This window comes from Scomber scombrus, chromosome 20 (assembly GCF_963691925.1).
Source record: "Scomber scombrus chromosome 20, fScoSco1.1, whole genome shotgun sequence".
Lineage (NCBI taxonomy): Eukaryota > Metazoa > Chordata > Actinopteri > Scombriformes > Scombridae > Scomber > Scomber scombrus.
This window is the reverse complement of record NC_084989.1, coordinates 22,901,256-22,913,880: the sequence shown is the minus strand read 5'-3', so window position 1 is coordinate 22,913,880 and position 12,625 is coordinate 22,901,256. Positions and strand designations below refer to the sequence as shown.

Below are 12,625 nucleotides of genomic sequence, written 5' to 3'. Positions count from 1 at the left end.
CCTATCTTCTTTTCCTTCCTTCCTTCCTTCTTTTCCTTCCTTCCTTCTTTACCCTCCTTCCTTCCCTTCCTTCATTCTTTCCTCCCTCCCTTTTTTTCCATCTTTCCTTCCTTCTTTCCGTCTTTCCTTCCTTCTTTCCGTCTTTCTTTCCTTCCATCCCTCTCCTATCTTCTTTTCCTTCCTTCCTTCCTTCTTTACCCTCCTTCCTTCCCTTCCTTCATTCCTTCTTTCCTCCCTCCTTTACATCCATCTATCTTTCCTATCTTCTTTTCCTTGCTTCCTATCTTCTTTTCTTTCCTTCCTCCCTTTCTTCTGTCTTTCCTTCCTCCCTTCCTTCTTTCCGTCTTTCTTTCCTTCCATCCCTCTCCTTCCTTCTTTCTTTCCTTCCTTCCTTCCTTCCTTCCTTCCTTCCTTCCTTCCTTCCTTCCTTCCTTCCTTCCTTCCTTCCTTCCTTCCTTCCTTCCTTCCATCTTTTTACTGATCCGGCCCACATGAGATCATATGTGGCCCTTGAATGAAAATGAGTTTGACCCTCCTTATTTAAAGCCTTTAAAATAAAGATTTTAGTCACTTTTTTTTTTGCCAACGATACAATACTCTGAAGATTTTACATCACTGAAGCACAGTCTGACAATTTGTCAGCATTCATAACTATTTGAATGCAATAATAATATTAATAATTAGTCTTTTTTTATGTCTGTACCTACAGTGTTTAAGCCAAAGGTCATAATGTTTCTCTATAGACAGTTTATAACTTATATAACTTACATACAATCCAATATTAACACATGATACATATTTCTGTCAGGAAAAGAAAAGAAAGATTGAAATAAGTCAAATAATTTTACTTAATTTGACATAATTAGTGACGTAGTATTCCACACTTTTGATGTAATAAGTCATAATTTTGGTCAAAAGTCAAGAGCTTTATTAAGTAAAAAAAAAAAGACTTTTGGTTTAATTTTAACTTTAAGAAAAACACAATCATTATGACTTTTGAGTTCATCTGGTGGAAATCAGCTTTCATATTTATAATATCTGTCAGCTGAAAGCAATAAAACTACTTCATGTTTCATTGTTGAAAAAATAACACACAGACATTGCAAACTACTACAATGTGTTTTACAGTATTCCTTTAATAAAGTCTTCTGTGCTTTAACAGGAACATTTAATAGCTTCAGCTGCAGTATAAACATATAATATAAATGTATCATTATATACCAACCGGATAAAGTCAGAAACTTCACTGCAGCTCAGCTTTATGTCAATTATTATCACATATGGAGGCCCAGTCAATAAGTGCAGTGTCAGAACTTATTTTTAAACCCTTTATTATTTCAGTTTTTTGGGTACAAGTTTCATATTATTGAATTAGATTTGAATTAGATTTTGGTGCATAATGTGAACACTTACCTGAACAGCTGAAAACATTGGTTAGAAAATTAAAAGTCATCAAATGTAATAAGTTACATTACTTTGATGAAGTCATTGAAATAGTTACATTACTTATTACATTTTAAATAGAGCAACTAGTAATCTGTAATCTATTTAACATTCCCAACCCCTGTCCAATACTGTCTGATAAGGACTCGTAGCCGAAGTGCCGAGAAGCCGAACTCGTTTTTATTCGGCTGTTTCCGGAGTCACGTCGCCGTACGCATGACGTAATCACAGCCATTTTCTGTGTATGTGTCTCTCCGGCAGAGAAATCTAAACACATGTAGCTTGTAGCATCTGGTTGTATGTTTGGTGATAAATAGAGTTATATTCTAACTATTAATACTCATTTAGTTTTATTTTGCGGTTTCTTTCTCGTGTTTATCGTCGCTTTACGTTAGTTGCGTTAGCCTGGCGCGTTTAACGGACGCAGGTAAGAAACTACGTAAACCTTAGCTGCTAATAAGCGTTAGCCACCAGCTGCTTTTATCATGTTTTTGGTTGAATTAACTCACCTTTGGCTGTGTTTAAGGGTTATATACGCTATGTTAAAGTATTTATGAACACCATACGTCTCTTAAAGAAGTCAGTAAAGCGTTGAGATGTCGCTAAAGTTAATTTAAGTGTCTCTTTATTGCATCTTTAAAAGCTACGGATGAGTTATACACAGGTGTTGTAGTTAAAATAAGACATAAAACACATGTATTTCCATTAGGAACAAGGTTAAAGCTTATAATGTGTCATTGGCTGCAGTAGTACTGTCATCTATTGAAGCTAAATTAAAGTTATTAATTAAATAAACTCACTTAAACTACTGTTAATATTAATCTGTGCAGCTATGTGTAATACAGACAAGCATCTTATAATTTTGTCTCCAGGTTACATTTTTTAAAAGAGATGTTAGCTATTTAGAGAAATACTTTTATAATTACTTAATATACTGCGTTATATTAACACCTTCCCCAAGCTTTGACCTTCAGCAGACTCTTCCTGTTGACACAAATTAGACACTAGTTATTTCTAGGTCAGCTCAGATAACTTAGATGAAGTAGTTCTCTAATTACAGTCTGCACTCTACTGTGGCTCTTTGTGTTTTACTTGCTGTAATCTGGTAATGAAAGCCTCTACTTTTCTTTAAGGTTGACAAAATGTCAAGACCAAGGTCCCGATCACCACGTTCCAGGTAAGTGCAGCGACGTGTTTGTGATTGTAACACTGACATGAATTATGATTTATTGATTCCTGTATTACAAGTGGTGACGTTTGTTTTTTTTTTTCAATATTTAATTTTTCCAGGAGGTTCCCATGGGAGGAACCTGACTTTGATCCGTACAAAGTCCTTGCAGAATTGGACAGGAATCCGTTGGACAGGAGTCACCGCCCCAGAGAAGACCGTGATGAGCACTGGGATCGCTTTGGGGAAGACATGTACCCAGAAGGCCAGAGAAGATCCTCTCCTTTCCCAGATGACCGTCAGTTCGGGCAGCAGCGCCGTCCAGACCAGGAGGAGTTTTATCGCAGGAGGCCCTCACCCCATCACGGTGCGATGGACTACGATGACCGGATGTTCTCCCCACAGCGTGACGGAGGAGGAGCTGGAGACAGAAGACGAGGAGGGTTTAGAGAAAACTTCAAGAGTTTTGAAAGAGGGGGGAGGTCGCCCCTCTCTCCTCTGAGGTTGCCAAGGGAAAGCTTGCCGCTGACACCAAAAATTCATCCAGACCACTCACAGAGAGAGCCTGGGATGGGCTGGAGTAGAGAGGAACAGGGCAGAGGACGAGGAAGGTTCAGAGACCTCAGTCCCAGTGTGAGATCAGATGACCAAAGAGGTGGAGCAGGTAGGGAAAGAAACAGGAGGAACGCACAGGGTCCTAACAGATACGGACGAAGGGAGGATCCACCCCAAGAGAGGAAACCCACTTTTAAAAGGCAAAGAAGAGAAATGGATGACGCCAATCATCTTGGGTAAATTTTAAGCAAAATGCAGAACTATCGCAGAGAATCAAAGAATGCAGAGGATTCTCACCTTCCTAATTTTTCATAAAACAAAATTCCTCACTTCTTATCATGCTTCATTTCCTATGATGCTAAACACTAATCTAAAAATATTGCATGCCTCTAAGTTTTATTGGCAAGTTCTCATAATGTTTTTAAATCACTGCATGTTTTTGTTGAACATACTGTAGTTATTAATAGAAACTTTTAAAACGTCATGTCATAGTTGTAGAAGGTAAATCAGATAGTTATTGATTATAAATCTAAAGATAATTTTATATAATTAAAAAAATACATTTTGAACCAGATGCAATGGTTCCATGTATCATTGTTGAACCATGTCACCTCCTCTTATGCCATCACAGGTACGGGAATGAGGAGGAGTTTGGGGAACCGCATTACTCAGTGGGCACACCCAGAGATGGGTTTGGAGGAGACACCCACAGGGGCCTCCCCCATGGGGAAATTCGGCACTCTGGACCACTTGTCATTGAACACGATCACGGCATCATTGAGAGCAGAGAACCACCACGGTGGGAACAATTTGACGATCGTGGGGATCATGACCTTGATCGACAGAGGAGTCCACATCCAACGAGCTCCTCGCAGGAGCGTTTCAGAGCGTCAAGCAGCAGGTTGGAAGTTCGGGAAGACACAAGAGGACACCAATTTCAAGATAAATGGAGAGACTCCAACTACCATGAAACTAGGAGGAGTACTCTGCCGCAAGATAGACCAAACCCTGTAAGATATGGTAATCGAGGTGGTCCCACGACGCACAGAGGGACGGGCGGTTCTCGCCCAGGTAGAGGGAGGTTTAATCGTGGTGGAAGGACGGGGCCACCCAGGAACCAACCTCCCTCACAGCAGTCCCAGGGATACCAAGATCCTCCTCATGAACAGCAAAGACCGGGGTACCGACCCGTCAGGGAGTACTGCTACGAGGATCCCATTGAAGAAGAGCCTAACTGGGCAGAAGAAGACAGACTTCAACAGTTGGAACGTGAAAGACCCCGAAGTCTTGACCGACACCTACCGAGGGCGGACTTGGACCCTAAAATGCCCCGCAAGAGGTGGACCGAACAGAAAACCAATGATGTGGCTGTTGTAACCGAGGAAACGCTAACCATCAAAGTGGACATGAGTCGACCCGTGAATCAAAACAGGTAAAGTATCTTTCAATCAAAAATGATGAAGGGTGAGGGGTGAAAGTTCACACTTTCTTTTGGTGAGCTTGTGGAAAACTGCAGCAGGAAGAGGAAAGAAACCACATGGAGAAGGATGAAAAAACTGATCAAGACAGACGTTGAGATGCATTTCAATTGAAGAGGATTCAATTTCAGTTGGAATCAACATTATCATAATATTGAACCTCTACATGAAATCTGTCTCCTTGTGGTAAGGCACTGCTACTACATCCATCTACAAATTATATGTGCAGCTACACCGTCTGGATCAGGACGACTTGCACAATTTTCTCAAAGGAACATTTTAATTTGAAGGTGAAGTCGCACCACCAGAGAGACGTGCGTCTTACTCTTCCAACTACTCTTACTGTTCAAGCAAAGGAAGTGTGCATGGATGTGAAAGCATCAATCTCTGAGGAGCTTCGGCTGTGTTTTCGGAGGAAGTGAATGAGCTGGCATCACCTCTTCAATTGAAGAAGATTCCACTTGGAGGAAATTCATAAAAATGAGATTCAGTCATATTTCGTTCCACAGAAAAATGAAAGAGGACACGTGTCTGAAACAATTAACTGGAGTCATATGAAGTCAACACATTTCTTCTGCAGACAAACTGGTTACTGTGGAGCATTACCAGTGTATTTTTACACTGATGAATCTTATATGAAGCAAGATGGAGACGAGCACAGCACATCCAATAGCAGAATACTAATTTAAGCCACTATTTTACGTCACTGAGACTGCTTAATCTGACACAATCTAACAACTGATTAAAGCTAAAGAAGGAAACTGTTGGGCCTGAATGTGCGGCAGAAAAACTTCACAAGCTGAGTCGTAAGGAATCGATGGTGGATGATGGATGAGAAGAGATATTGGAAGCATTCAACCCAAGTCCAGCACACGCACATCCCAGGGCAGCAGACGAAACATCGAGGCCATCGAACATGTCTGTCTGAAGAAAGGGAGACCTTTAAAACATTTCTGATGAGAGAAGAGGAGTGTGCTGCAAAAAACAACCAATCACTGTTGACTTATGACTTACTTGAAGTTCCTGAAGCCAAAATCATCCCAAAGAGCTGAACCAGGCATTGATTCCCATCATCGCTCTGCATGTGTCTTGGTGGTTGAATATGAAGTGGAGCCTACTGATCCGGCTGAAAATGGAAAAACTTCACTCTTCATCATCTTATCTTCATCCCATCTTCATGCACAGCACTTAAACATCATTGCACATACCGGCCAACAGATGGGACGACTTCTACAATCTCCATTTTGTATTAAACCATCATTTGATTGATGCCACACATGCTGCCTCTGGGTGAGCTGGGTCATTTTATGCCACTCCTTCAGATTTCCTGCGTCCCTTGAAGAGAGTCTGAAGTTGGATCTGTGAAGGCTGAAAGGAAAAATTGAAGCCAACGCTACTGAAATTAAAAGGAGGAAGCATCTGTTGGCTGATCTTGTTTCAGAAGGGAAGTCAAACTGTGCTGGCAAAGATTTAAGATGGGGGAGCTTTATCTCTTGCAGTTTGCTTTGTCTTCAAGACCTGAGAGAGGAGACAATCTTTAAAGGAAGGATGTTAAAAGCAGAGAAGTAATGATGTGGGAGCTCTACGATGAAGATGCAAATGCTTGGAGTATTTTAACGGCACAAATGAAGATGTTTGAGAGGAAGATGAGAGCGTTTTTCAAGCTGGATAGAAGCCTTCAGTCCACAAGAGGTTTGAAAATAAAAGAGTATGCATGTTTATCCTTCTTTAGAAGGGAAGAAGAGGAGATGAGCACATCAGCCAAAGTCAAAAAAATGCTCTGGCATGATTTCCTACCCCGTGTCGAAGAGCGAGGGAGGAAGGAGGGAGTATTTGTGCCTGTGGCTTGAAGAAGATCAAGACCACTGAAATGTGTTTGTGGAACAGCAGCGATGTTTATTCAATCGCAGACTTATTTTGGGAGGAGGAACTGAAGCGTAACCACTCCAGGATTGCTAAGATATCCCAGTTCATACAGACATGAACAATTAAGGAAAGTTGTTTTCACTCAACGTGTAACAACAATGGATGAAAATAAATCAGTCATAGCTGATTTTATACAAGACCAGGACCTCTTGAATCAGAATAATTCATGATGAGAGATGATTAACATGAACAGAAAGTCATACTTGCTCTGTTAAAGAAGAAATTTAAGCCATGAACATAATCATAAATAAATGGAGAAGTTCAAGCGTCATCAGTTCCTGCTTACAGCGAAATCGGAGCCATGAATAAAAACATCAGTGCTGAGAAAATTGGAGAAACTGAAGCTGTGGACATGATCATAAATGTTGAGAGATTGCAGCATCCTCACTGCTGCCAAAAGGGAAAAATGAAAGCAACATTATTGCTGCTTGTACAAGAAATCGAAGACGTGGATATCATCAATGTGAAGTAAAGGGAGAAATTGAAGCATCATCAGGAGAATTCGGAGCCATGAGCATAAACGACAAAATGTATTGCTGCTAAAACATTAATGCTGAAAACTGGAGACATCGAAGCATCATCAGTGCTGTTGAAAGGAGATTAAAACTATGAAAAGGGAGACATTTGGAGCATCAAAAATTGTGTCAAAAGGAGAAATTGAGACATCAAATGCTACGAAAACTCTGAACAAGAGCACATCATTTAAATTTGAACAAGACTGGAGAAACATCTGATGAACTGAGTACTGCAGTTATGAAGCCAAACTGAAGATTTAAAGGAGTCAGACAAGAAAAGAAGTGTGAACTTTTACCCAAAACTTTAACTCCCCTGACTATTGGTCTTCTCTGGCTTTCACTTTGTCTTTTTAATTACACATAACACGATTCTGTGAGGGTACGCATCCATTCTTTTTAGTTAGTTTTAGGCTCTATTTATCATAAATGATACGTTCTGGAAGTTGTGAAAATGTTTCCCAGGTAAGTTTTTTGGGTAAGGTAAAGATGTTGCTTCTATTTGTCTTTTTCTACTCAGGTGTGAAAGGGACAGAAGGTTTTTTTGTTTTTGTTTAACACTTATTGGCATTTTAGCTGAAAGTTAGATGTATATACATACTGAGTTTGTTTCATTTTTAGGGGCTTTAAACTAAACATTGCACAAAAAGTAAGGAAATTTGTGTTTGGTAGATTATTTCTTTGTTGTAATAATGCTTCTTGGCAATAAATATTATACCATTGGAACGCCTGTTTATTTCCCTTTTAAATGGAGCCACATTTGTAAGGAACATGCATTTGTGGGATGAGCAGCAGAGCTGAGTATGAGGGTTGCTCCCATAAAAAATTTGCCAAATCTTTTCTGCCTTCATTGGCGGAGGCAGTGTGAAGGTGTTGGGCGGCATCTCCCTCACTGGAAAAACGAGGCTTGTCATCATCGGAGGTAATCTCATTGCAGAGAGATAATGAGATGAGATTCTGCAATCAGTGGCAATCCCATATCTCCACAATCTGGGACCGAACTCTATCCACAGAGCGGGGTTTATCAGGGACCTCCAGAATTTGGGAGTGGAGAGGATGGGAACGGCCTGCCATCAGTCCCGACCTCAACCCTGAATACTTGTGGGATCAGCTTGGACGTGCCGTTTGTGCCAGAGTTGGCTGACTTGCGACAAATGCTGGTTGAAGAATGGGATGCCATCGCACAGTAGGGTGTGACCAGCATGAGGAGGAGCTGCCAGGCTGTTGTGGCTGTGTATGGTTCCTCCACACACTACTGAAGCTCCTGTTTGTTAAATGAATAAATTGTTAAATTGCCAATATGTCTCGTTTCTTCAGACTTCAGTCATCAAATCCACCAGACGAATCAATAGCAAAATAAGCTATTCGGCATTGGCAGAGAAGATTTGCCAGATTTTTCATGGGCGCAACCATCATACTCATCTCTGCTGCTCATCCCACAAATGCATGTTCCTTACAAATGTGGCTCCGTTTAAAAGGGAAATAAACGGGCTTTCCAACGGTATACGGTTTATTGCCAATGAACACACTTGGTTCCAACAAAGAAATAATCTAACAAACACAAATTTCCTTACTTTTTGTGCTATGTTTATATATTTTTTTCCCCCACCACAGAAATTAATGGCCTCAAAAATTGACTGCTCAATTATAAGTAGCATAACTCTGTCAGCTCTTGAACAAAGGAAACCAATAAATATAGTCAAATTAAAGAGCCATGCACCATTTTCCAGCATGTGACACGAAACACAAACCCCTGATTCATATTTTCAGAAGACAATATTTTTAGTTTTTTAACATTTAACAGCCAATTTTTGACAGTAAGCAACCAAGTTTCTTCATCTTGAGGGGAACCAGTTTAACTTCTTGGCAGTTGACCATCCTCCTCTTCTTCCTCCTCCTTTGCAGCCAGATGTGCTACTCCTCAGACAGACAGCTGTCTTTAGACCTGGTCAACGTTGGCCGCCAGCGTCTGGACTTCCTGCCCATGCTGGAGCACTCTGGCACGTACCGGGAGTCGGCCATGCACACTGGGACTTTTGCCCAGGAAATCATCACACTGGTGCATCACGTCAAAGGTCAGCACATATATGTTTATCTACATCTGTACATGCTTGTGTTTTAAATAGAAAATAATATAATGTAGTTGTGGGGATTTGACTATAATAGATGATGTGTCAGACTCATGGCTTATGGATTGAGAATGAGTTGTTGTCTCTCGTCTGTGTTTACAGAGCAGTATTTCAGAGGTGATGGAGTCAGCCTGAACGAGCGTTTCTCCGCTCCACAAAAAGGCGGCTACGCTGAAGAAGAGACGGAGGAGCTGACGCTGGATGAGAGGTTCAGCTCAAACCGGTATGTTGCATAACCGAAGACCAACTTATATGAAACATATAAACAAATTAATTAAGAAAACACATCCCATTATCACAATCGTGTATACTGGTCAGTGAGGGTTTTTTTGTGTCCATGTGGTTTAATCAAATTTAAAGGGGTTAAAATGTGAAAATAAACGTATGAATAACTTGCACACATTCTTTTTTTGTGGACCCAGCATCAAATTTCTGCTTTTAATCCATTTTGAGAGGATATATTAGAGGATTATGGCAAAAAATTTTAAGTGGTGTAACCATAAAAACTTTGTACCAAATAATTCAACTTGCTTAAAAACAGTAAATTGTCAATAAAACACCATATCAACTAGTTTGGCATGATCTTACATTATAACTTTATATTAAATAAAGGTAATGGAATACTATTGTTCTAAATATTACATTTCATCTGGTAACCATGGAGATCAGGAAACATTTACATGTTTTAAATGAAGTCATTATTAGTATAAGTCCACTTAAATACACTGTAGGTGATAAAATATGTAATATGTATCATTCTTTTGTGGTTACACCATTTGACATTTTCAGGAACATTCAGTCTTACTTTTGGTAAAAAATGGTGCAAATGTCATTTCAAATGATATAAAACCAACAAAAATACTAAATGTACATTTTAACAAACCTGATGCTGCTTTTAAAACTATTTTTAAAGATATTTTTAAATTGCTCATCTTGCCAACCTTTATAATATAAATGCTGGTAATTAACAATAGACATTGTTTTTCTCCTCTGCAGAGGCTTCAGCTTAAACATTGATTCACTTCTTGATGATGACAAGCCGTTGTTCTCCAGACTGGGACCCACACAGGTAAATAAATAAACACCGTCTCAGCATCCTGACGTCACCGAACAGCTGAGACCGTTACTGACTGTACTTGTGTGTGTGTGTGTGTGTGTGTGTGTGTGTGTGTGTGTGTGTGTGTGTGTGTGTGTGTGTGTGTGTGTGTGTGTGTGTGTGTGTGTGTGTGTGTGTGTGTGTGTGTGTGTGTGTGTGTGTGGTGATAACAGAGTTTAAACCAGCCGCCGATGCGAGGGCCTGGAGACCTGAGACATGACCTGGAGAGGAGGAGACAGGAAAGGCTGGAAGGTGTAAAGGTCACGATACCAGGAAGTAGTCTGTCACAGCAGAGACCAGCCAGGTGAGATCAGACTCACCTGCAGACTTCTTCTTCTTTGTGTCTTTCTGTGTTTATCACTCTGCAGTCATCAATCTCAAGCCTTGACTCCAGTTGGAGTTATAACATTTGTATTCATGTGTGTCTCAGTGAGCAGAATCTAGAGTACAGCGACAAAGACGAGATGTCTCAGATGGAAGACGAAGGATTCTCCAACTGGGCCGAAGAGCCGAGTCGGAGATGGGAAGGAAATACGGTGAGTTTGACCTTTAATGAACCCTTCAGTGGTGTGATCCAGGAGATGAAAACCATCTTAAACCGTTCTCTCTCTCTCTCTTTCTCTCTCCCTCCTTATCTCTCTCCCTCTCTTTCTCTCTCTCTCTCTCTTCCTTTCTCTTTCTCTCTCTCTTCCTCCTCTCTCTCGTCCTCCCTCTCTCTCTTTCTCTTTCTCTTCCTCCTCTCTCTCTCTTCCTCCTCTCTCTCTCTTCATCCTTCTCTCCCTCTCTCTCTCTCTCTTCCTCCTCTCTCTCTCTTCCTCCTCTCTCTCTCTTCATCCTTCTCTCCTTCTCTCTTCCTCCTCTCTCTCTCTCCATCCCTCTCTCTCTTCCCCTCTCTTTCTCTTTTTTAGGGACCAAGGAGAGGAGCTTCCTTTAGGCCGAACACAGGCGCGCAACGGCGAAACAATCACTATGGCAACCGCCAGGGACCAATGAGGCGACAGAACAACCGCAACAATGCTGCAGGTATCAAACACACATCGCTGCACATTAATACAGAAATGACCAAGACTGACACATGTAGAGAAGAAGAAGAAGATTTTGGTCACCATTTGTTCTTCCTATTCTTTTTCATCTTCTTCCTCTTCTTCATCTGAGCAGCCGCAGCTCAGATTTATTCAGCGGTGAACTCAGTTTGTTCCTGTTGTGTAATATTTCCTTCGACCTTTGACTCAGTTAAACCACTTCTTCCTCCTCTGATCAGCTGAGCTCATCCAATCCCATTTCCCCATTTCTCCTCCTCCTCCTCCTCTTCTTCTTCCTCTTCTATCCATCCAAACTGCTCAAATCCTCTTTTATCGTGTATTCTTTTTACAGTTTAACTCACATGACATCATTTTTCTTCCTCTCTTTACCGTCTTTAGGTCCGAACTGGTGATCTAAGACTAAACCAAAGGATATTTCACAGACGTTGGATGCTGCTGATTCCCTGAAGACTGATCCCAACTTTGTAAAAAAAACTTGCCTGAATGTTTAAAGTCGTATAAACTGTGAACGATGTTTTTAATGAACCTGAATGTGAAACGTTGATACCTGCAGCTTCTCTCACTGTTTATTTCTGTCTCACATTTCTCATCCTCCTCTCATTTAAAACTATATTTCATTTTCTTTTCTTTCTTTTAAAATCAAGAGGTCGCTGATTTCATCTTCGGCTGTATCGTTGAAGCAGAAAAATAGGAAAAAAACTCTCAATGCTTTTATGTTTTATAGATGTTAAATCACCTTTTTTTTGTTTTACATTAATCGATATTGTTATAGTTTAAATCCTGCAGATGTTATCTTGTCATGTTGATTCCTGCCTGTCTCACTTTTAATGTTGTACACCAGCCGCACTGTCAGTGACACACGAGCACACGAGCTGCTCTGAGTCATTTTTCTTAATAAAACCACGATCGTCATGATTTCACCTGAGTGTCACTTGTGGTGTTTTAAGATTTAAAGGATAAATCCACAGTTTTTCTAATCATTTGTTCTGCTTGCTGTAATAATTCGTCCTGTTCATACATTTAACCCTCCTGTTGTCCTCGAAGGAAGGAAGGAAGGAAGGAAAGGAGGAAGAAGGAAGGCAAGGAGGGAAGGAATGAAGGAAGGGAGGAAGAGGGAGGGAAGAAGGAAGGAAGGAATAATGAAGGAGGAAGGAAGGATGGAGGAAATAAGGAACGATGGTAGGAATGAAAAAGAAGGAAGGACAGAGGAAAGGAGTAAGGTTGGGGGGAGGAAAGAAGGAGGGAGGGAGGAAGGACAGATGGAGGGAAGGAAAG

The 12,625-nt window shown here is 40.7% G+C and overlaps 1 protein-coding gene across 1 annotated transcript; it reads left to right on the top strand.

Moving 5' to 3' along the window:
* The first annotated feature begins 1,704 nt into the window (after positions 1–1,704).
* On the top strand, positions 1,705–12,262 carry zgc:112982 (uncharacterized protein LOC503771 homolog). The gene is made up of 11 exons (XM_062441807.1): positions 1,705–1,870; positions 2,577–2,620; positions 2,734–3,402; positions 3,798–4,598; positions 8,988–9,157; positions 9,314–9,434; positions 10,208–10,280; positions 10,481–10,611; positions 10,738–10,843; positions 11,216–11,330; positions 11,729–12,262. Exons 2-11 carry the CDS (start codon positions 2,586–2,588, stop codon positions 11,740–11,742), a joined length of 2,235 nt encoding a protein of 744 aa, XP_062297791.1. The 5' UTR covers positions 1,705–1,870; positions 2,577–2,585; the 3' UTR covers positions 11,743–12,262.
* The last annotated feature ends 363 nt before the right edge of the window (positions 12,263–12,625 follow it).

What these genes read in the sequence shown, in the direction of transcription:
- zgc:112982 (XM_062441807.1), top strand. Translation starts at nt 2,586, where the DNA reads ATGTCAAGACCAAGGTCCCGATCACCACGTTCCAG. An exon ending in TCCCGATCACCACGTTCCAG is followed by an intron (nt 2,621 to 2,733) that starts GTAAGTGCAGCG and finishes TAATTTTTCCAG; the next exon opens with GAGGTTCCCATGGGAGGAAC. An exon ending in CCAGACTGGGACCCACACAG is followed by an intron (nt 10,281 to 10,480) that starts GTAAATAAATAA and finishes TGGTGATAACAG; the next exon opens with AGTTTAAACCAGCCGCCGAT.